Source organism: Spea bombifrons, chromosome 2, assembly GCF_027358695.1.
Source record: "Spea bombifrons isolate aSpeBom1 chromosome 2, aSpeBom1.2.pri, whole genome shotgun sequence".
Lineage (NCBI taxonomy): Eukaryota > Metazoa > Chordata > Amphibia > Anura > Pelobatidae > Spea > Spea bombifrons.
The window spans coordinates 56911501-56935529 of record NC_071088.1 but is presented as its reverse complement, the minus strand read 5'-3'; the positions used below and the strand labels follow the sequence as shown (position 1 = coordinate 56935529).

Here is a 24029-nt window from a genome sequence, read left to right as displayed (position 1 = left end):
TGTACTTATCTCTTTGAAGTAAAGACTGTGATTGAAATATGATTTCAAAATAACAGCTGAACTGGAAGTTATTTTTAATTGTTTAATATTAGCCCCTGCTGCCAATATATATATAAATATTAGACCCTGCTGCTGATATATAGAAATATCACACCCTGCTTCCGATACATATTAATATTAGCCCCTGCTGCCGATATATATTAATATTAGCCCCTGCAGCCAATGTATATAAATATTAGCCCCTGCAGCCAATATAAATTAATATTAGCCCCTGCCGCCGATACATATAAATATTAGACCCTGCTGCCAATATGAATATAAAAACTAGACCCTGCTGCCAATAAATATTAATATACATAAAAATTAGACCCTGTTGCCAATATATATTAATATTAGCCCCTACTGCCGATATATATTAATATTAGCCCCTGCTGCCGATATATATAAATACTAGACCCTGCTGCCAATATGAATATAAAAACTAGACCATGCTGCCAATAAATATTAATATTAGCCCCTGCTGCCAATATATGGTAATATTAGCCCCTGCTGCCAAAATATATATATATATATATATATATATTATTAGTCTCTGCTTCCGATATATATTAATATTAGCCCCTGCAGCCAATATATATAAATATTAAACCCTGCTGCCGATATATATAAACATTTGACCCTGCTGCCAATATATATAAATATTAGCCCCTGCAGCCAATATATATTAATATTAGCCCCTGCTGCCGATATATATAAATATTAGACCCTGCTGCCAATATGAATATAAAAACTAGACCCTGCTGCCAATAAATATTAATATTAGCCCCTGCTGCCAATATATGTTAATATTAGCTCCTGCTGCCAATATATATATATTATTAGTCCCTGCTTCCAATATATATTAATATTAGCCACTGCAGCCAATATATATTAATAATAGACCCTGCTGCCAATATATATAAATATTGAACCCTGCTGCCAATATATAAATAAATATTAGACCCTGCTGCCAATATATATATAAATATTTGCCCCTACTGCCAATATATATATATATATATAAATATTAGACCCTGCTGCCAATATGAATATAAAAACTAGACCCTGCTGCCAATAAATATTAATATTAGCCCCTGCTGCCAATATATGTTAATATTAGCCCCTGCTGCCAATATATATATATATATTATTAGTCTCTGCTTTCGATATATATTAATATTAGCCCCTGCAGCCAATATATATAAATATTAAACCCTGCTGCCGATATATATAAACATTTGACCCTGCTGCCAATATATATAAATATTAGCCCCTGCAGCCAATATATATTAATATTAGCCCCTGCTGCCGATATATATAAATATTAGACCCTGCTGCCAATATGAATATAAAAACTAGACCCTGTTGCCAATAAATATTAATATTAGCCCCTGCTGCCAATATACGTTAATATTAGCCCCTGCTGCCAATATATATATATTATTAGTCCCTGCTTCCAATATATATTAATATTACCCCCTGCAGCCAATATATATTAATAATAGACCCTGCTGCCAATATATATAAATATTGAACCCTGCTGCCAATATATAAATAAATATTAGACCCTGCTGCCAATATATAAATAAATATTAGCCCCTGCTGCCAAAATATATATAAATATTTGCCCCTGCTGCCAATATATATATAAATATTAGACCCTGTTGCCAATATATTTTATAGTGAAAAAATTGGATCCTACCCAAGCATTTCCTTGGGCCCGGCTCAACGCTCCCTTGCATGCAATCACTCCCTCCGCTACCACACCGAAAAATATATATTTGCCACATTGACTGCAGATCAGGGGAAGACCGTGAGAGTTAGTCCTTCTGACTGCACCGTGACATTGAGAGGTCCTCTCCCCTGTAATCATCCCCAGAGTCCCTTTGTCCCCTCATTCACTAAACCATACCGCTCTTTTACTTACACCCTGTAGTTCAGGTATAGATCAAATAAACAACACATGGAAACAGCACATGCAACTGAATAAGACAAAACAACCTTGTATTTGCAGGTATACTGTTAGGGACCAGGAACCAGACGGACACAAAACGTAAAATGCAATCACCTTTATTGTAATGACAATAGTGAACAAAGCCAAATCGTGATCCAAAAGCATATACCAAAAGACAAGCCGGGGTCAGGAACCAAGACAGGTACTCAGACAAGCCGGGGTCAGGAATACAGAGATCAGCGAAGTCAGGAACAAGCCAGGAATCAAGAGCCGGGATGGACGTCAGAGAAAGCCAGGTCATACACAGGAATTCAGGAACACAGGAACACAGGAACACAGGAACACAGGAACACAGGAACACAGGAACACAGGAACACAGGAACACAGGAACACCGGAAACAACACAAGGGCAAGGAGGAAGTGAAGTTTAGCTGCTTAAATAGCCAAAAGGGGCTGGCTGTGGGCTGGACAATGGGCTGAGTCACAGGAGTGATAGGAGTGTAGCCATGGCAACCCAGCCAGGCTGTAAGCCTCCAGCAATGCAGCAGAAAAGCAGCTAGACCATAACATATACATAAATAATGTATGGAAACATAGCATTGCAGGTATAAACCAACAGAACACACAAACCCAGATATATAGATCAACTGGAAATCACATGTAAACTCAGCACTGTAGGTATAGATCAAATAAACAACACATGGAAACAGCACTCCAGGTATTGATCAACTGAATAAGACATACAAATCCTATATTTGCAGGTAAACATAAATAATGTATGGAAACATAGCAGATACAGATCAACAGAATAACACAAAACCCAGCTTTGCAGGTATATATCAATTGGAAATTACATACAAACTCTGCATTAAAGGTATAGATTAAATCCCCTAAATTACAGGCATAGATCACAGGTCGCACACCCCAAAGCCAACCCTGGCACCCACATTGCCCACATAGAACCCGACCAGCACCCAAATTACACATACATAGGACATCTTTGTGGCCAAACAGCCCAGCATGAGTCAACATTGTCCCCAAACAGCTGAGCATACGCCATCTTTGTCCCATAAACACGCTACCTGTGCCATCTTTGTCCCCAGTGCTTAAACACCCTGCTTATACTATCTTTGCTTTTTTTGACAAATCAATAATACACCTATGATTCACAAACAATCTACCCCCTCCTCACTTTCTACCCTCTCCTCTTTTACCTTGTAGAAGTCCAGGGGTGGGATCGCGAGGCCTCTGTCTCCCTGTTCTGCGACCAAGGCAGAGGCCTCGCGGAGAAGAGTGAGAGGCGCCTATCTCTCTCCTCCGCGTCTGTTACAAAAAATAAAAGACGGCGTTTCAATTGGGGGGCATGATGTAGGGGGGGCCATGGCCCCCTCTGCCCCTCCCTGCTGATGCCACAGCTTGCAGGAGTTTAAGCCCAGTACTGCAATCTAGTTGATTGTTATCTGTTGCTGTAGCAGTTACTGAGGCTTAAAAGAAACTCGCCTTCATTTGAACAGGAGGTTCATTTGTGGATCTCATGCAGGCATTGACAACACTAAGCAGCCTGCATTTATGTTGTTTGGAAGCTTTTTATTTTGCCCTTAAGTGGAGGGATAACTAAGCGGCAGAGAGGTTTTGTTATATGTGCAACCTGTTTATTTTATATCACTGTGAATGTAACAGTACTAAATACTTTGTATGCTGAGAAGAGGAATTGGGAACTCCAAATAATTGAAAATAAAAGACTGCAGAAAATATATATTTGGTTGGTGTTCTATCCAACAAGGTCCACTCATTAAAGATGGCTCTGCGGATTAGTAGTTAATACAATTTGAATGACTTTTTTGGTAACATTACTTATTATATACACCATTTTGTTGTCTCTTCCACAGGGGAAGCTCCAAGACCACATGCAGCAGCCAAGCCCATTCGATCTAGTCCACATGCTTTTCAGTGTAGTGCCCGTGGTGAGGATTATGGGTAGCGATTGCTGATGTATTTTTTTTTCTTTTGACAGTACACCATACCTTATACTTTCTGAGTTTCAGGTCTTATCCAGTTGTCCAAAGAAAAACATATCTCCATCTGTAGTGTCCCCCCTACCTACACAAAAGGCTTTGTTGCTACTGAGCTCGTGTGTCACAGACAAGGAGAGGCAAGTCTGGGAAAGCCTGGGAGATGCATGGATGAGAACAAGGTAAAAGAAATATCAGATGCATTATATACAAGGGATGTTCAAAAGTTTCTGCACTTTTATATTATCGTTGAAACGGTGAAGGTGGGAGGAGTAATAATTGGTCATGTCATAGCGGGTCATGTGATTAGTTCAGTCTGCTCTTGCAGTTTAGTATAAGAGTTTTCATCCTGGGGTGAAGGTGGCTGCGAAATGTATAAATTGCACCAAAGAGGAACAGCGTCATACGCTTTTTGTAGGCAGAAGGTGTGCCATGATCACAAATTCATCTTCGCATGTGGGCTCAGTATGGGCATAAAGTTCTCGTAGAGTCGTCTATGAGTGGGTTCGAAAATGGTTGTACTGGTATGACGGATGCAGAGTGCTCCGGAAGTCCAGCTACATCCACAACCATGAGGAATGAAGAAAGAGCCCTGCAACTGATTTGCGAAAACAGAAGAATAACAGTTGAAGAGGTTGCAGGAAAGCTGAATGTAACTGTTGAATCTGCCTATGCCCTGATTCATGACAGCCTCAAGTTCAGTAAAATGTGTGCCAGGTGGTTGCCTAAGCAGCTGACAGAGGAGCATAAGCGCAATTGCTTAGACGTTTTTTCCCGAAGATGATGATTTTCTGCAGAAGATAGTCACTGGTGATGAAATCTGGGTTCTCCATTACGAGCTCGAAAGCAAGCGGCAGAGTATGCAGTGGAAGCATCCATCATCTCCTGTAGAAAAGAAATTCAAGACACAACCGTCAGCAGGAAAGTTGATGTTGACCTTCTTTTGGAAAAAAGTTGGTATGATGTTGGAAAACTTGCATTGCAAAGGAAGGTGACTATGTAGAAAAGTGATGTAATTTGTTTTTAATGTAATTTGTTTTGATATAGAGTCAAAAAAAATGTGAAAACTTTTTGAACATCCCTCGTATAATAAAACAGAGAAATGTTTAAATGCAGAAGACATTTCGGGGATATAATCTTTAATTATGGGGAAACAGGTTATTGATCCAAGGAGAAATCTGACTGCCATTTTGGGGTCAAGAAGGAATTTTTTTTCCTGGTTAGTGCAAAATTGGAAAGAGCCAAACTAGGGTTTTTTGCCTTCTTTTGGATCAACAGCAACAAATTAACAGATATAGGAAAGGCTAAACTTGATGGACGCATGTCTTTTTTCAGCCTATATAACTATGTAACTATATGTAAGAAGACACAAGAGGACATTGATAGGGGTTGAGGACATATCAAAGGATAGCAATGTCATCTTCGACAACATTTGTTAAAACAAACAAATATAATTCACACTAATCTTTACTGTGATTTCCCTTTCTTTTTTTAGAGCTGACTGGCCCAATGGAAAGAACATCCCTCAGTACATTCCTACATTCTCTGATGGGTGGATCCTGCCAGAGCTGCCTATGTCCCCTAATAATGGACAGTCACAGGTATTGTTGTCGACATTACACTTAGCTTAGCTGGTATGGTTATATGTTATAATTATTCAAACAATCCTAATTTTCCAAGGAACTGAATGGGCTCCATAAGAAAGCTTTTTTGCCTTTCACGTTGCAGCTGTTCATTTCTTAAATCAAAATCGAAATCAATTGTTTTTAATATAACCATATTTGAATTAGTGTGTCCCAACAATTACTGAACTATAGTTTCTACAATCTTGCTAAACAACATGTCTATAGTTAAATAACATTTGGTCTTGTCAGGCTCCATCCAGGCTGCGGAGCTGCTTATCTCTGTTTTTTTTCCTGTCTCGCTACAGTTCCCCTGTCTCTCTACAGTTCCCCCTTTGCTGTATTTCCTTCTGTTTTATGCTTGTTTGTTATAATCCATTTCTCGATTTCCTTATGCTCTGCCATTAACTTCTGATTCTTGAATACACTGTATGGAGGTGGACGCCCGTTTTAAAAGAGATTGTTAATTGCCTCCCAAATTTCAAAAGTGTTTCTGAAAAACGTCGATAGCGAGGCATCCTGCAAAACTGAACACCCACGACTCGTATTGGTGGTTGTGACCGCTCTCCAGAGTGATTTTGCCACTCGCAAGATGGCGGCGCATCCTTTTAAAAAAAATTAACAAGTTGAAAACGTTTCCAAGAGGGTCTCATATATATAAACATTTATTTTTATGAACAAGTCCTAAAATTAGTGCTATATCTTCAAACAATTCTCCCATGGGGTGGCTACTTTGATGGTATGATTTGATGGGGTAAATTGAATTGACCAGGTTCAACAATGTCCCAATTAACAGAGAGGGGAGAATGACCACATGTCAAATTTCCACTCTGAAAAATTCACACGTCCCAAATGTGGCCTTTTAGCCCCCAAACAACCCGACAAACCCATGTGGGGTATCATTGTACTCAGGAGATGTTGCTGAACACATATTGGAGTGTTGTTTTTTAGTGATAGAGTACAGGGAGTTGTTATAAATGGTAAATCCTCAAGCTGGACAAAAGTGGTAAGTGGTGTTCCTCAGGGTTCTGTTCTGGTACCAATTTTATTCAACATATTTATAAATGACCTTGCAATAGGCGTCATGTTTCCGTGTTTGCAGATGACACTAAACTCTGTAAAGTAATACACTGTGAGCAGGATATTACTTTGCTGCAGAGGGATTTAGACTGGGAGACTGGGCACACAAATGGCAGATGAAATTTAATGTAGATACATGCAAATTTATGCACTTCAGGGTAAGGAATGCACAAGCAACTTACACCCTAAATGGTAATCAGGGATAACAACAAACGAGAAAGATTTGGGAATTGTTATAGGCAACAAACTAGGAAACAATGTGCAATGTCAGTCACCAGTTGCTAAGGCCAGTAAAGTATTGTCATATATAAAAAGGGGCATCAATTCGTGGGATAAAAATATACCGTATTGGCTCTATTATAGGCCGCCCCTGAATATAGGCCGCACCCTAAAAGTTAGGTTCTTTTCTAAAGAAAAAATTTTCTTATTAAAAAAAAATGTAGAATAGATATGCTGCCACTCTGCCCTCCCCCGAGATATGCTGCCACTCTGCCCTCCACCCGATATATACTGCCACTCTGCCCTCCTCCCGATATATACTGCCACTCTGCCCCCCCGAGATATGCTGCCACTCTGCCCCCAAGATGTGCCCCCCCCGACTTACCAAAGCAGACTCCTGCGTGTCTTGCGGGGCCGGCAGGGGACATCTACGCAATACGCGTAGACAACTTCCGGCGCCGGCACTGGATATTGTTAAAGCACATCGAGCAGACATGCCGGCAGCGGAGGTCGTTTACGTGCATCGCGCCAGCCGATGAAGGTCTGCACGATGCGCTTAGACAATCTCCCGTGCCGGCACTCCCCTCGTGGAAAGTGCCGGCAGGGGAGGCTGTCTCAGCGTCTTGGAGAGTAGGATGCAGGTCCCCTGCAGCGTTGCGGGGGATCTGTATCCTAACCCTGCTGCCTGCCCGGTGCCCGGAACTGCATGTCCCGGGCGGCGGGCGATACGAATTGCGCATTCCTATGCTAGACCCCGAATATATAAAGACTTAAAGTGGGGGAAAAAAGTGCGGCCTATATTCGGGCAGATACGGTAATTTTGCCCCTTTATAAATGCAATGGTATGCTGTGCAATTTTGGGCACCTATTCTAAAGAAGGATATTATAGCACTGGAAAAGGTGCGGAGGCGGGCTACAAAATTAATTAACAGAATGGAGCACTTTAGTTATGAAGAAAGGTTAATTAATTTAAATCTGTTTATTTAAATGAAAAATACCTCTTCTCTCCAGCCTTAACCTGCCCTTTTCCCTGAATCCACATTTTCTTCCTCCTACCTCTTTCACTTCTTTTACTTTGTAATGGTGGTTTTCACACATTTACCCTCTAACCATGTACCAATTTACATCTGGTGGAAGTATTTTTATTTCTTGGTGATATTGATCATTTTTTTTATGTTGTTCGGTACTTTGTATCTTGTGTATTATTAAAAAGAACGTGTGATACCTTTATTGTTTAATTTTAGATCCAGCAAGACAGGCATACTCAATCCACTAAAAGGTAAATGCAGCTAACTTATTTCACTATTCTCTTCTGAACATCACAAGAACTCTAGACCCAACAGCAGCTTTGTATCACATCTTTCTAATATTTATGTTCTCTCCCTCAAAGGCAATTTCAACCAGTTATAATGCACGTTCTCTGTGATTTTGAGGCAAGAAATAGTCGTGAGCTGTCTGTGAGGAAAGGAGACACTGTGAAGGTAAGACAAACGTGTAATAGTAAGGATGCTATAGTTCTTAACAACTCAAGGGACAATCATGTCTATTCGTGGCAACGATTAAGCGCTGCTAAGCGTGAATATACCAATAAGTAACATATTTCTGCAAATTCCTTTTTCGTTAAGAAGTTCAACTCACCTCCTACATGTGTTTGCAAGTCCTTGCAAAAAATGTCAGATGTTTGACAAAAACTCAACTTGCTGATTTACTAAACACAATTTACAACAAAACTTACATTCAGGAGAGGACATGTACGCAAGTGTTTGAAAACTAGACAACTCCTAAAATCATTAATGTGCGAGTTAAAATGCAGGATGAAGCTTAGTTGTAATGCGTTAAAAACCCCTCTCACTTTACAAGGTAATATAAAAATAAATAGTAAAAAAGAAACAGGGTTCCCAGGACCCTCATTAAGTAGAAAAGGGACGACAATTGCCTCAGCTCTTTCCCCACCCTGTGCTGAAAAGGTGATTTATTTTTCTTACAGTTTGTACCCTAAGGTGCACAAAGGGGGCTTATAGTGACCTCATCCTCCTAACCTAGCCAGGGATTTTAGGAGTAGGTGAGGTCAGCAGGGATTTTTTTAGGTTTAATTTTAAGTCCCCCTCCCCCATGAGCCACCATTTCCCCACCATGATAGTGTGCAATGATCTCCCTCTTCCAATTGGTTGTTTTGTGCACGTCCCTTTGTTTTTTTGCTTAATTTGTTCTAAAGCCTATAAGTTAATCACCTTCCCATCCTGGTGTTTACAAAACCAAATATTTGTTTAAATTACACTCGGTACTAGTAGAAGAAACGTACTTGGGGTGGCAACTGGTGATAGGGTCTGCTAAAACAGAGTTCTGACACAGATCCTGGTTAAGGTATGTGCAGCAGCTAAACTCAGTCCCCAGAGTATCCTGCAATTAGAGGTGTGGAAATGTGGGGTAACAGAGCCTAATCTCTAGCAGTACTTTGAGGTACAATGCGGGGTGGAAGGGCCTAATTCCAGCAGCTGCCTGAAATGGAGCAAGGCAAATTATTTTTAACTCCAGCAGATGGAATGCCATTTCTCAGCCTCTCTCTTTCCCCCTGCCTTCAGTCCTTCAAAAATTCCTCAAAAGCTACTTCTTTAAGGACACCTACAACCACATTAATGCCCTTCCTTCCATATTCCTTACCTTACTTTTCCTAATCCTAGTAGACACTAGTACTAGTACTAGTGTGGCTGGTCTATCCCTAGCAGTGGCACTTTCACCTGTTGTGTAATACACCCTAACACGGTCCCTTGTCCCCTGCTGTTTCTGTAAGTCAAGTTGTTATGTAATATGCTACTTGTTATGCCCTGTCAACCCATTGTACAGCACTATGGAATATGATGGAGCTATGTAAAACAACAAATAATAGTAATAGTAATAATTTAACTTCTTGTCTAACCTGAAATTGGATGAGAGCGAGGCACGAGTTTGGGTCTCTGCCTTCCATAGGCGGATTTGTTTAATAATGTTTAATAATACCAACCCAATGAGCAAAGCATGGGAGTGGGTAGGTAGAGCAATATACTCCCTGTGATGTTTTTATTACTCCTTGTGCCTGGCACGTCTCTGGCCGTTAAGGGGTTAAATATGCATACCCTTGCATTTGTAAATAGGAGTGTTATTTTGGAAGTAGTAGCATGTGACTTTAATCAACCTCATGCAACCTCAATTGAGTCTACTCAGATGCGCTAACCCTTAACTCTACTGGCTACTCATTTGCTAAGTTTTGCTTTTGCATTTGACTGATTTAGAAGCAACTTAATCATTGGCATAGTGAGGGCATGTAATACAGTTCCAAAATATTCTTGCAGAAAAACCTCCTCACTTTTCCCACATACCACATTTAGCAGTTCATAGACTAAATAAACCAAAGTAATGGTGTACATATATATGTGTGTGTTGTAGATATAAGAAACACACCTCTAATGTTTACCATGGAAGCAGCGATCTTAATTTCTACAATTATTCCTCCACATTGTTTCTGTCCCTCTGGTGACACCAGCCTTTGTAAGAAGGGGAGAGCATTAAAACACACATTGAAATTACACATTACTCAGAAATCATACATTACTTACAATATCACCAAATAAATCACACATATTGACAAAGTGCTAGTACACAAAATATAAATAATTGTCAGGTTTTTTGGTTGCTTGTATCATAATACTAAAATCTTTCTTGAAGGTCCTGGACCAGAGAAGGCAGTGGTGGATGGTAGAGAATAATCGGCAACATAAAGGATTTATCCCAAGTAACATCCTGGACAGTGGTGATAGTGGACAAGTAGGTAAAATATGGCAGCTAGGGCAGGACCTAGCATTGTCTGGGAAACTATATAAGACAAAGATGTTATGTTTTACCTTTTTCTTAATAACAGGTTCCTGAAGGTGTTGTGTCACTACAGCCAAGCTCTAGCCCAGAGCATGTGACTGCATGGCTTAAACAAAAGGGCTTTTCTACTATGTAAGTTCGTCTCTTCCTTCTGCCATCACACAATCACGATAGCTGTTTTTTTAATGTGCTATCATTTGTTCTCCTTTAGAATCGCGCATTTGGATTCATACGAATTGCAAATTTACAGAAGTTTGGTAAATTTGGTTATTCGTACGAATCCCTGAAAATTAGGCCAGACCTTCACGAATCCGACCAGAACGAAAGGAAAAAAAGCTCTGAAATTCTGAGGTCCACATTCACTCACTCTCTCGAACTCTTACATTTGTTCACTCTCATGCTCTCTGTTTCTCAACCTTCTCTGCCGACCATCTTCTATCTTCTCCCTTCTCTTCAATCTTTAATCTGCTATCTGCTATCTTTGTCTGCATCTCCACAGACATGACCCAGCGGGAGCTTTCAAAATGGCGGTGAAGTCCTCTCTGATCCTCCAATTGGGGAAGAGGACATCATCGAAAGGGACAACTGAGGGCAATATGGAGGTGCTTGTGGTGACGTCTTCTCCCGATCCTCCACTTCAAGTGCCACCTTATTGCTCTTAGTTCATGTGAGGGCAAAATGATCGCGCTTGAAGTAATGTCCTCTCCCCCGATTGAAGTATCGGGGAGATGGCATCACAGCAAGAGCCCCCAGATTGCCCTCGGTTCAGCAATTGGAGGATCGGTGAGCGCACATCACCACAAGTGCTGCCATATTGCCCCCAGTTGGCACCAATAGGGGAAGACGTCACCACAGCATGGCCATTTTGGCAGAAATTCCCCATTGAGTTATCTCCGCAGAGATGCAGATGAATTAGATATCAGATTAAGGATTCAATAAGAAGATGCAGAAACTGAAGAGGTCGGCAGAGAGTAGGGAAAGTGGCCGGAGCGTGAGAAAGAGCGAATGAAAACGAGTGTGAATGTGGGAACTGGCCAACAATTTTCAGTTTTTGCTAAACCTAATGGGCAGGGAGCGAAATCCGTTGCCCGAAAACGAATGGGCCAAAAACAAACCGGAAAATGTGTCCAAATTCTCTTTTACCCTTTAGCACATGTCTATTCTCCATTCCTTTTTTGAATGGTTATTACCACATTATTTTACAGTTCATTCAAAGTACACTTTGCTGGTTCATTTTAGTACAGTGCGGTGTCTTGGTGTTCTGAAAGGAAAACAGCTGCTGGAACTTAGCCGAGAGAACTTGAAAAGTGTGTGTCCTGAAGAGGGAGGCCGTGTATTCACTCAGCTAAATGCAGTGCGAGCAGCTCTTGGGGTGAGGCATTGCCTATTGTTCACAAAAATACCCATATAGGATAAAGGAATCTGGGTGTAATAGGCGTTGTCGTAAAGGATACGAACTCTAATTATCACTTAATCTAGTTTTTGATTTTTTTAATTTACAGTACCACGACTACTACGTTATTTTCCCACAGCATGCACACATTTTTTATCACTTTGTAGCGGACAGTCATTTCTTCATTCTTCTTTTTAGATATGATATCCGGACCAGAGAACTAATATGCTGTACAAAACCTTTCCTACTGAGTGAAACCAGGCGTCAGTGAAGTACTAATATCGATGGATTTATGTAATCCGCAAAAATATTAACAATGGGTATTTTCTACTTAAATTCATTTATGAAACCTACCTACAGCTTGTGGATATTGATCAAAAGTTATTTTAATCTGTAATACCACTTCATGTGTTTATTTAGGGAATAAAAATATATGTAGAAAAACAACAAATTCTTATTTAATGAAATGCCCATCCATAAAAAATAAAACCAAACCACATAGAAACCCCACGCTGGACTTTCTCTGTTGGTCTCTTACCACCACCGAACGAACCTACAGTATATCCCTATATCAATCTGATGACAAAGGGGGATTTTTAATCAGTTTCCTTATTTATGCAGTTTGTGATATAATCCTTCCCACTATGATTGCTGTAATTTTACAGGAAATATTTCTGATTTACTGTATCCCATTACAAAGAACGAAAAAAGCACCTTCACGTGAAAATAAATAGTGAAATAATGAAGTGTGAAATAATACTGAAAAATATACTCCTACACGTTCTGCAGCTCCCTGGAACAACACTCCTCACAAGTGTACAGCAACGAAATATCAGAAAGAGGGGCGCATAAACGTGGAAAAAATAAAACAACACAATAGTGTAATACAATCAACTATAGTGATGTGATAAATGATATATTGCACTCACAAAAGTAATAAGTATAGAAGGCCCATCAGATAGAAAGTAATCTTCTTGAAATCTGGAAAGCAAATGAAGAGACCAATGGTGCAGTATTACAAAGCTTATGTTTAATATAAAGAAGCTGGTAAAACTCACAAAAATGTTGGCATAACCGAAAATGTTATGCTAAAAGGCTCAATTAAAATGTCCAGCGAAAGCAAGTAGTAGTCTCAGACTCCAACGAAGGGTAGTAGCAGCAATCTCAACGCGTTTCACCAAACACAGTTGGCTTCTTCAGGAGAAAATCAAATAAATAAAATCCAAATGGTAAAACAAAGTGTAATCCGTGGGTTCATGTCCCCAATTCCGGCTTTTAAAGTGGTTGTAAGTACGTCCTCGCGTCTGTGTGTATTTGCGTCATCACGTAACTACGTGTTGCGAATGCATCATCACGTAGCTGTGTCTGTTTTCTTCACATTATCGGCACTTGTTCTTTGTCGCTCCGAGGACGTATAAATAAAGTTCATTTGAAACAAATAAAAACAAGCGTTATGTTCTTCTCTTATAACGAATAGAGCTCGAATATATATGGAAAGACAAAAAAGAACCCGCGGACCAGAAGACAGAAATAAATAAAGACCTACATAAACAACACATGAGTATATGTGTGTCTTTGACTAGTAAACGATATACACGGACACCGGTAAATAAATAAATATATAGGTGAGAGGAAAAAAGGTATCTGGATGGAAAATACCAAAATCTAATTATTTAAAAATGTAGTGTAAGAATAATAATGTAGTGTAAGAATAATAATATAATAAAAGGAAATATGGTATAAAAAAGAAATGTGATATAAAAAAGAAGGTCAGACCTATAATGGAGAACTGGTAAGTGTTTCCCCTGGAAATCAGGATAATACTAACAGTAAAATAGATGAAAATAAAAAATAAGGAATATATTGTATCAATAAAATATCTAAAATAAATTATTATATTATATTATATTAAAAAATGCTGTAATATATATATGTGTGGAATTATGTATGAATATATATAAATGTATATAAATATATATAAATGTATGTAGGAAATAAAATAATAAAATAATTTAATAATTATGTTAATAAAATATGTATATACATATTTGATAAAAATATTGATATATAAAAATTATTAATTATATAAATATATATAGATATATAATAAATAAATAAATGTATAAAAACAAATATATGAAATAAATATAAATAATAAATGTATGTAAGTGTGTAAATAATGAAATAAAATGTGTGTATATAAATAATATATAATGTGTCAAAAACCTAACATCAACCCTACTTCTAACCCTAACTCTAAATACTATCCTTAACCCTAACCCTAACCCTAATTCTAGACCCTAACACTAACAGTAACCTAAAAGACTAACCCTAACCCTAACACTAACCCTAACCCTAATCTCAACACTAACCCTAACACTAACCCTAATTCTAATGAAAATAAAATAAAAAATATAAATGGAAATAAAAATAAAAAGAAAAGGGTGTAGTAAAAAAACCAGAGACTGAATTATGTCCCCACTCCCTCTATAGCCAAAGTAGCCAGTATTCACACACAGCAGAATAGTGCACCTCCATGCAACATTATATGCTGGTGTCCCTTCTTCTTGTCCATTTTAAAGCTGCATATCCTTCACTTTCCTGATGGTGCACACCCTGCAAGGCCCATTCTGAGCAACTGTCTAGAAGACTAGTGTGCAGGGGAATGTGTTTCTCGGGGCGGTCCTCTCTAATGACGCGGATGCTCAGCTTTCTCCCTTCGTTACGCCGATGCTGGAACGCACTCTAATGAAGCCATACGCCGGTCTGCCTTCCCAACATATGTCTTAAGTCATACATAAAGAAGAGGGTGTATCACGTAAAACCAGGAAGTGCCCAACCAATAAAAGCTGGCAAGATACCAATCAGGAACATAGATACGTATATTTTATCGTTTGTGTTATTTCAAATGGACTCCATATCACAACTCTCCTAAGGAAGCAAAACCTGCATTTTGCAAAAAACATGTTGAGACGGAGATCATTTGGATTCTTATATTATTGTAATCTAGATCATCTGGATTCCTATACCACCAAGTGCATGTGCATAACATTTGGTTGTGCCAAGGTTTGTTGTAAGTGCAATTTCATTTCATATTTTCACTGTGATTTTGCACCATTGGAGTTCTGTTGATTTTCCAGATTTTTAAGGAAGATATTAAAATGAATGTTTACTGTGTCCTATGCTTGTGAGTAATTTTCATTATTTTTTTTCCTTAAAATATTGTGTTTATACAGGGGCGTACCTAGAGTATTTGGCACCTGGGGCGGATCCTGTATGTGGCACCCCCCCCCCACACACACACTTTAAAACTGCATAGCTTCTACCGTTATATACCAGCACAGACACTGAAGGTGGTACAGCATTACTGTTATCATTATATACTGAGGCAGACATTGATGGTGGTACAGCATAACACTTATCACTATATACATATATATATATATATATATATATATATATATATATATATATATATATATATATATATATGATTGTTAACAGCAATCACATTCCTATCATGCCCAGGCATACCCAGATTCCAGGATGTACTTGCAGACTTGGCATGATAGGAGTATGATTGCCCTATCTACCCCGTCTCACTCCCTTCTCCCTCTCTACCCCTCCTAACTATCTACCCTCTCCACACACATATACCAATCCACACGCACCAATCCACTCACACTGACACTGTCACTCTCACTCTATGCTTTCCTACCTTTCCTCTTTTCTTCTTTCAGCTTCTTTGCCTCCTCTTCGCTCCTCTTCTTCAGTTCTTCTGTCTTCTCTGTCTTCTTCCGGTTGAGAGGGCACTGACAGCTGTAGGCGCGGCTTCAGTGTTGTGCGCCGGGATCTGACAACAGACCCCGGCGCACAGCAGCTGTTGCCTCGTGGATCGCAAGGGAGCGATATCGGAGGTCTTTAACAGACCTCCGGCTCCCTTGAGTGATTTTAAGCTGGGTTCAAGGGAGAAAATCACTCAAGGTAGCCGGAGGTCTGTTAAAGGTCTGCTCCTCCAGCAGCGGACATTACTGTCCGTCTCTGGAGGGGTGCCGGGTGCCGGCAAGTTGGCACCCCCCTGATGAGCGGCACCCGGTGCGGACCACCCCCCCCCGCTAGGTACGCTACTGTGTTTATACAATATTGCACCATGATTGTCTTATTTTCCCCATATTATTCAGGACCAGCTCAGCTCCTCTTATTGGAAAACCCTTTAAGTGTTGCCACAGCTCTCCTACGTACACTGTTTCCACCTGCCCCTACCTTAATGCATTGTGGATAAGCCCTTCCACATTGCTTGCACCAGCACCCCACTTTTTGAATTTCTGGTTTATTGCTAGAAATTCAGCCATATGAAAGAAAATATGAGCAGCCCCCATTTGAACACAGGGTGACAAACTTAGGATAATGCAGACAGTCTACGTAATGTGGCTTTATTTTAGTAGTTTCATTAATTGGGTTATCCACTTAACTAATGTCTGATTGATACAGTAGTGGATGAAATCACTTATTTCTTATTGCCCCATGATGCCATTCGATTGTTTATAGGAGTCTTCATAAACCGTGGTGACTTCATGTATGAAGCAATAGTAGGAAGAGCCTGAGGGGAGGGGGGGAAAGAACTGTTAGTTTCTACTATCTACACATGTAATACTCCCATATCCAAAGCACAAGAAACTACTCACTTCAAATCGGTTCAAGAAATCTTGAAGGTTCTGAAAGTGTTGCAAACAAGTAGGTTCCAGCATTCTGTGCTGATCCAGAACATCATACATCACAAAGTCAACAAAGGTAATCTGTGAAAATAAACAAGACAATCAAAGTCAGGGCCTGCTGCCTATTAGGAGTGAGACCAATAAAAAGCACTTACAATTACACAGGTTTCCAAATGGTAGCCAGGAGAATCCCTTGGATGGCAGCTAGCGAAATACTATATGGTAGTATGTGATCGGGGATGTGTTTTAGCACAGGTAAGTTATGAAATAGACTTGCCTTATCTGCTGCGAACCAAGACCTGCCTCCAAGGAAGCGAGAAAAACGGCCAAGGGCAACAGGCAAATTTTCAAGGTACGAGCCCTTCAGTGTTTCCTGGAGAGAGAGTAAAACAGCATAAATAAAACTAAACAAATAATAGCTTATCCTTTTCCCCTTACCCAAGACTCACAAATTGGGGGTCATAAGCAATTCGAACTAGACCCATCCGAAAATCCATGGCTTGGTTTTCGAGCAGGGACATATTTATCTTCTCTTTTTCAGTTTCACCGCCTGGAAAGAGTCAGTTTATTGTGAAAGAATAGGAAGTCTGTCTGTAAATGACGTTAAGAATAGTGTAAAGACTATTAAAAAAGGTAAAAAAAAACAAAAAAAACAGTACAATAATTGAAGAAATATCACCTACTAGAACACTGTATTGAAGACCATCTATCTCCTGTGTCATTTTACTTAAATTCATATTTCCAGCTCGTTCTTCTACCAAAGTATAGGCATACATAAATATTTTTTTAAAAAATCCTAAAATTTGTCATGATCACTCATCAAGACTGCAAGGAAGTCTGTGGGGATTTGTAACAATGTTTTATATACATAGACACAAATATGGAAAAGAGAATGTGACAAAAAATAAATAAATCTACCCCTTCTAAATATATATATATATTTTTGTCCTCAAAATTATTTCCACATTGTACCACTCAGACAGTTATTTAGCAATTGTTATATGTACACCCTGGGGCTGCACAGATCCTGCATGGAGAATTACACTGTGCCAGCTTGATTTGCTGTAAGCTTCCTGCTCTCTTGCTTGGCACTACAGTAGAATGTTTGAGTCCATGCAGCATATGTCTGGAATAGAAATTACTTCCCCCTCTGCTGAGCATGACCAATTTCAATGTTCAACTCAAAAAAAAAAAAACAAAAAAAAAAAAAATTCAATTGGAAAAGTTTATACAGGTAGGTTCATATCAAGGTGACCAGATTAGAAAATATATATATATAGCACGGGCTGAACAGTAGCTCACACATTCCATGCTTGCTTGCAATATAGCGCAGGATTGTGTTACTCTGAGTCAGTTTGACATCTCCATCCAACAGATACGGTAGCTGTAAGAAAATAACTTTTCAGTTAGGAATCCATTCAAGTCTAAACACATATAAAGTTTAATATCAACCTGGCACAGTAACTTACATTAGGGAAGTCCAGGCCTAAAGTCTCCTTTCCATCCAACCACTGACTCCTGTCATAATCCGGTGCTACCGAAAAAGGATATAGTAAAATCAGTCTCATTGTTTTTTGCATGTTTTGTAAGATCTTTTTTTATTTAGATCCGACAGAGGGACTCAAAAGTACCGGTAAGTGGGGCGGAGGGAGTGTTAAATGGGGGGCATAAGGCATTTCTGGAGGCAGGGTGCTCTGTGAAATGCCTTTTAACCCCCTTAATGCCACTCTGCCTCCAGAAATGCCTTTTTAACCCTCTATACGCCACTCTGCCTCCTGAAATGCCTTAAACCTCCCTATATGCCACTCTTCCCCATAATATGCCTTATAACCCTCTAAGTGCCAGAGTGGCATATAGGGTTAAAAGGCATATCATGGGGCACAGTGGCATATAGGGGGTATAAGGCATTTCTGGGGCAGATGTGCATAACTGGGGGGCAGGTTGGAAAATAGAAGGAAATAAAACCAAACTATTTTTCTCAATCATAGCTTTTATTAAAAAAATAGGTTAAATGAATTAACATTTACTGGTAAAACTTTTTTCCTATAGGGTCGTCTTACATTCAGGCTTTTTTCTTTTTTTCCTAAATAAATATTAAGATTTGGGGGGTCGTCTTATAATCGAGCAAATACGGTACATTAACCCTCAGTCCTCAGCATTAAATTAACCCTAAAGACCCCATTAACCATAACTGCCCATAAACTAACCCTAAACACCCCATTAACTATAACTGCCCCTAAATTAACCCCAAAGACCCATCAACCATAACTGCCCCTAAATTAACACTTAAGACGCCATCACCCATACCAGCTTATTAGGTAATTTATCTGGAGTATACGCAATTAATTTAGGGGCAGTTATGGTTAATGGGGTCTTTAGGGTTAATTTAATGCTGATTACTGAGGGTTAATTTAATTAATTTAACTGAAGGTGCAGTTATATTTAAAAGGGGGGGACTAAGGGGAATCTAAATCCTGGGGGCAGTGAAGATTATTAATGTATTGATTTATAAAAGTATGGTATCAGTAATATTCTCTGAATGATTCGAATCTCTGTAAGATTCGAATCATTCCAATCTTTGAACGACTCTCTGACTATGAGTCATTGTTCCGCTGTGAATTACCGTATTTGCTCGATTATAAGACAAGGTTTTTTCCAGAGCAAATGCGAGATGGACGCAGACAACCCCGGCCGCTAACCGCACCTCCTCCCGGCTGCGGCGGACTACGCACCGGGGACTCAGAAGCTCCGGTAAGTTTGGAGGAGGGAGGGAGTGTTAAATGGGGGGCATAAGGCATTTCCAGAGGCAGAGTGCCTTTTAACCCCCTTAATGCCACTCTGCCTCCAGAAATGCCTTTTAACCCTCTATATTCCACTCTGCCCCATAATATGCCTTTTAACCCCCTAAATGCCAGAGTGGCATATAGGGGTATAAGGCAATTCTGGAGGCAGAGTGGCACATAGGGGGTCAAAAGGCATATCATGGGGCACAGTGGCATTTAGAGGGTTAAAAGGCATATCATGGGGCACAGTGGCATATAGGGGGTATAAGGCATTTCTGGGGCAGAGTGGCAAGCCAGGGGGCAGATGTGCATAACTGGGGGGGGGCAGGTTGAAAAAAAAGGAAATAAAATATTTTTCTCAATCATAGCTTTTATTAAAAAAAAATTGTTTACATAGTTGACATGAATTAATATTTACTGGTAAAACTTTTTTCCTATAGGGTCATCTTATATTCAGGCTTTTTTTCATAAATTAATATTCAGATTTTGGGGGGTCATCTTATAAATCGAGCAAATACAGTAATGAGCTGTAACCTGATCCCAGAGTCTGTGTCTGAGTGCTCTGCAGCTGACTCACTCTAGGATCAGGTTACAGCTGCATGATTCACAGACTGAACTGCTACAAATGAATCGTTCAGTCTACTGAACCGATTCATCCGGATCACTAAAAAGAATCGGATCAAATGAACGTTTCGTTCATGATCCAGACATCACTCTCACACACACACTAACTACTTTACACAGAGGTAAAATCAACTCACCGTCCCCTGTGACATACAGTTTGTCTTCATAGGGAGTCTCGGTATATTCCAGCAGAAGACGGATAGCATGAGCCAGCTATAGAAAAAAAACCACATGAGGGGGAGGGGCTTCGGTATCTCCGAAAACGTCAATTACACACACAAATCGTTAACTATCACGGTATAACTTACGAAATATATACACATTTTATATACAATATATCTATTTATGTCTTACCCCTCGGATGTCCCAATATCCTAGTATCAACATCGTGAAATTTACGCCTTCAGATGGCCGGGAACTCTCAGCTCTAAGTGAAACTGCACAGTTAATAAAGTCGATTACAGATCATGTGATATCTGGGCTCTGAGCCAATCAGGCGAAAGAAAGCTGAAGCCAAGCTGCCCCTACCCCCAGCTTCCTCTTGGCTTCACCGAGAAGCGAGTCTGTTAAAAGTAATTGCGGCAGGATTACGGATAGATATAAGTATTACACGTACTGGTCTTGTTGTTTTCTCCTGGAGGTTATCTAAAATCTGACAAGTGCACGTTTTTTTTAAAGGCATATCCAACACCCCTGTGCTAACGATGCAACTTTTATGTTTGAAACGTACAAAGTTCGGGTTGACAATTTGCAGTAGTACAGATATATTTACTTAGTTCCTTACATGCAAACGTAATGTCCCTACATTCATTTGTCCTTTGGAAATTTGCAAACCGGTTTTAGACCACACGAAAGATTATACCGTATTTGCTCGATTATAAGACGACCCTGATTATAAGACCACCCCCCAAAATCTGATTATTAACTTAGGAAAAAAAGAAAAAGCCTGAATATAAGACGACCCCAAAGGAAAAAAGTTTTACCAGTAAATGTTAATTCATGTAAACTATTTTTTTTAATAAAAGCTATGATTGAGAAAAATATTTTTTTTGTTTTTATTTCTTGTATTTTCCAACCTGTCCCCCAGTTACGCACATCTGCCCCCAGGCTTGCCACTCCAATATGGCACTGTGGCCCATGATATGCCTTTTAACCCTCTATATGCCACTGTGCCCCATGGTATGCCTTTTGACCCCCTATGTGCCACTCTACCTCCAGAAATGCCTTATTCCCCTATATCCCATTCTGGCATTTAGGGGGTTAAAATGCATATTATTGGGCAGAGTGGCATATAGGGAGGTATAAGGCATTTCAGGAGGCAGAGTGGCATTAAGGGAGTTAAAAGGCATTGTATAGAGCACTCTGCCTCCAGAAATGCCTTATACCCCTATATGCCACTCTGGCATTTAGGGGGTTAAAAGGCATATTATGGGGCAGAGTGGCATATAGGGAGGTATAAGGCATTTCAGGAGGCAGAGTGCTCTATTAAATGCCCCCTTAATGCCACTCCAGAAATGCCCTATGCCCCCATTTAACACACACACACACACACACACCCTATACCCCCATTTAACTAACACACACACACACACACACTCTCTCTCTCCCCCCCTCTCTCACCGCCCTTCTCTCTCTCCCCTCTCAGCCCTCTCTTACCGGTGCGTCCAGCCGGGGCAGCGGGTTGACGTCGCCTTCTGCTGCAGCCGGAAGGAGGTGGAGTTGGCAGCGGGGGTTTGTATGCGTCCGTTGCGTATACTTTCCCCGGCTGTCAGAGATCAGAGTTCCCCGCACCGGTGCGGGGAACTCTGATCTCTGACAGTCGGGGAAGGTCTACGCGACGGACGCAGACAACCCCCGCTGCTAGCCACACCTCCTTCCGGCTGCAGCGGACGTTGTCTACGCGGATCGCGTAGACGTCAACCCGCTGCCCCGGCAACACAGCAGGAAGCACCGGTAAGTGTGTGTATGATGGGGGGGGGGTGAGACAGGAGGATCCAGGTCCCCTGCAGCGGTGCGGGGGATCTGGATCTTAGTCTCCTAATCAGACCTCTATTTGAGGTCTGATTAGAAGACGACCCCGATTAGAAGACGAGGGGTATTTTTCAGAGCATTTGTATTTTGAAAATACCTCAGAATAATGTGTTTTTTCTGCATGCGCTTTTATAGATATTAGAATTCCGATATTAATTGAACAGCGCGTTTAATTTTCTGTTCCTTGTAATACAGTTATTGTCACTTTTTACATACATTACCTTTTCCATTTGAAAAGTAGGGTTAATTAAAAAAAAAAGTGCCCTTTCATTCCACCCCCCCTCCCTTTCACTCCACCCCCCCTCCCTTTCACTCCACCCCCCCTTTCACTCCACCCCCCCTCCCTTTCACTCCACCCCTCCCTTTAACTCCACCCCTCTTTAGAGCTCTGAATATTTGCTGGGTATGAGAGTGCAGTGTTCTTCAGCCCTAAAAGCCATAATGAGGTTAACTCAAGGACAGGGATAGCTTGGACATGGTTCCTGGGGGATACGTACACAGTTGCTGGACTCAGTGAAGGACACTATAATTTGTTTTTATTTAAGTCTGCCGCATCTTTGCATATTTCAGATATATAAAGCTGGATCCATATGTGCAAATGTTGCATAAATACAACTGAATCCATGCATCTTTCTTTTAAATAGAGATTTATCCATTCAGGGTCAGACTGGCCTACAGGGAGACTCTGTACAGAAAAATTATCTTTTCCCACCCAGGTTCCTGTTTCCCCTGGGCGAGAAAAGAGAGTTTTCTCACAGAGTGTGCGAATGCCACAGCGGACAGCTATGTGCTTGTGTTAGGCAGCAAAAACATCAACTCGGCCCCAGTGCTGCTTCACTCGGACCAAGGGAATCTGCCGGTGAAATGTGTGTGTGTGGGGTGAATAAATAAGTGAATGTATGGGGGTGGAAATGGCACATGCAGGGTGTTTAGGGGCAGAAGGGCTACAGGCAGGCTGTTTAGGGGAAGAACTGCCACAGGCATGCTCTTTAGGGTCAGATATAGCACAGGTAGGCTGTTTAGGGGGCCCAGACAAGCTGTTTTGGGACAAAGATGGCACAAAGCTGCCTAGGGGCAAAGATGCCAGAGACATGTTTTTAAGGGGAACAGATGGCACAGACAAGTTGGGGCAAAGGTTTTGAGTGAGCACATGAGCATATTTGCATATTTAGCCCCCTAAGGACTGGGCTGTTTTTTAAATTTTTGTACCTTTTATGACCAAGGCTTTTTTTAACGTTTCTGTGTTTAGCTGTAATTTTCTTTTCTCACTTAGTGTACCCACAAATTATATACTGGGTTTTTTTTTTAGGACAAAAAGAGCTTTCTCAAGAGCGTATCATCTAATTTACTATAAAAAAAACTAATAACATTTGGAGAAAAAATTTAAAGTTGCTAAATAGGTTCTAATATTTGTCCTGAGTTTAGAATTACCCAATGTTTTTATGGGGTTTTTTTGCATGTTATAGAGCAGTAGAAGTAGAAGTACTCAAATCTGTCCCATGTCCTTTGAAGCCACTCAATTCAATTTACCCCATCAAAAACTTCCCAGGGTGTTTCAGATGCTGGTATTTTAATTCAACCACCAGCCTTAGTCAAATTTTATGTTGCTGAAATACTGTATTTGCTCGATTATAAGACAAGGTTTTTTTCAGAACAAATTCTCTGAAAAATACCTCTAGTCTTATATTCGAGGTTGTCTTATAATCAG

At 40.2% G+C, this 24029-nt stretch overlaps 2 protein-coding genes across 4 annotated transcripts in view; one reads left to right on the top strand and one right to left on the bottom strand.

Moving 5' to 3' along the window:
- EPS8L3 (EPS8 like 3) overlaps window positions 1-24029 on the top strand; it is a 98379-nt gene that overhangs the window by 57394 nt on the left and 16956 nt on the right. For 2 of the 3 annotated variants that reach the window (XM_053454304.1, XM_053454302.1), the window contains exons 12-20: window positions 3883-3957; window positions 4039-4187; window positions 5501-5606; window positions 8171-8205; window positions 8317-8407; window positions 10629-10727; window positions 10822-10907; window positions 12015-12147; window positions 12367-12605. In XM_053454304.1, coding sequence (XP_053310279.1) covers window positions 3883-3957; window positions 4039-4187; window positions 5501-5606; window positions 8171-8205; window positions 8317-8407; window positions 10629-10727; window positions 10822-10907; window positions 12015-12147; window positions 12367-12372 — 780 coding nt within the window. In that variant the 3' untranslated portion in view covers window positions 12373-12605. Of the gene's footprint in view, window positions 1-3882; window positions 3958-4038; window positions 4188-5500; window positions 5607-8170; window positions 8206-8316; window positions 8408-10628; window positions 10728-10821; window positions 10908-12014; window positions 12148-12366; window positions 12606-24029 lie in introns of those variants that run through there. The other variant, XM_053454303.1, reaches the window with a different exon arrangement.
- Window positions 16614-20771, bottom strand: LOC128472465 (glutathione S-transferase Mu 5-like). Its single transcript, XM_053454326.1, has 8 exons — window positions 20645-20771; window positions 20428-20503; window positions 18353-18417; window positions 18186-18267; window positions 17333-17433; window positions 17161-17256; window positions 16854-16964; window positions 16614-16768 (listed from the first exon to the last, which is right to left on the bottom strand). The coding sequence occupies exons 1-8, from the start codon at window positions 20675-20677 to the stop codon at window positions 16676-16678; spliced, it is 657 nt and encodes a 218-aa protein (XP_053310301.1). The 5' UTR covers window positions 20678-20771; the 3' UTR covers window positions 16614-16675.

Excerpts from the sequence above, each read along its gene's own strand:
- LOC128472465 (XM_053454326.1), bottom strand. The coding sequence starts at position 20,677 with ATGTTGATACTAGGATATTGGGACATCCGAGGG. Across the intron at positions 18,268-18,352 it reads TAGGCCTGGACTTCCCTAAT|CTACCGTATCTGTTGGATGG; the intron begins GTAAGTTACTGT and ends ATTTTCTTACAG. Across the intron at positions 16,769-16,853 it reads ATTTCTTGAACCGATTTGAA|GCTCTTCCTACTATTGCTTC; the intron begins GTGAGTAGTTTC and ends CCCTCCCCTCAG.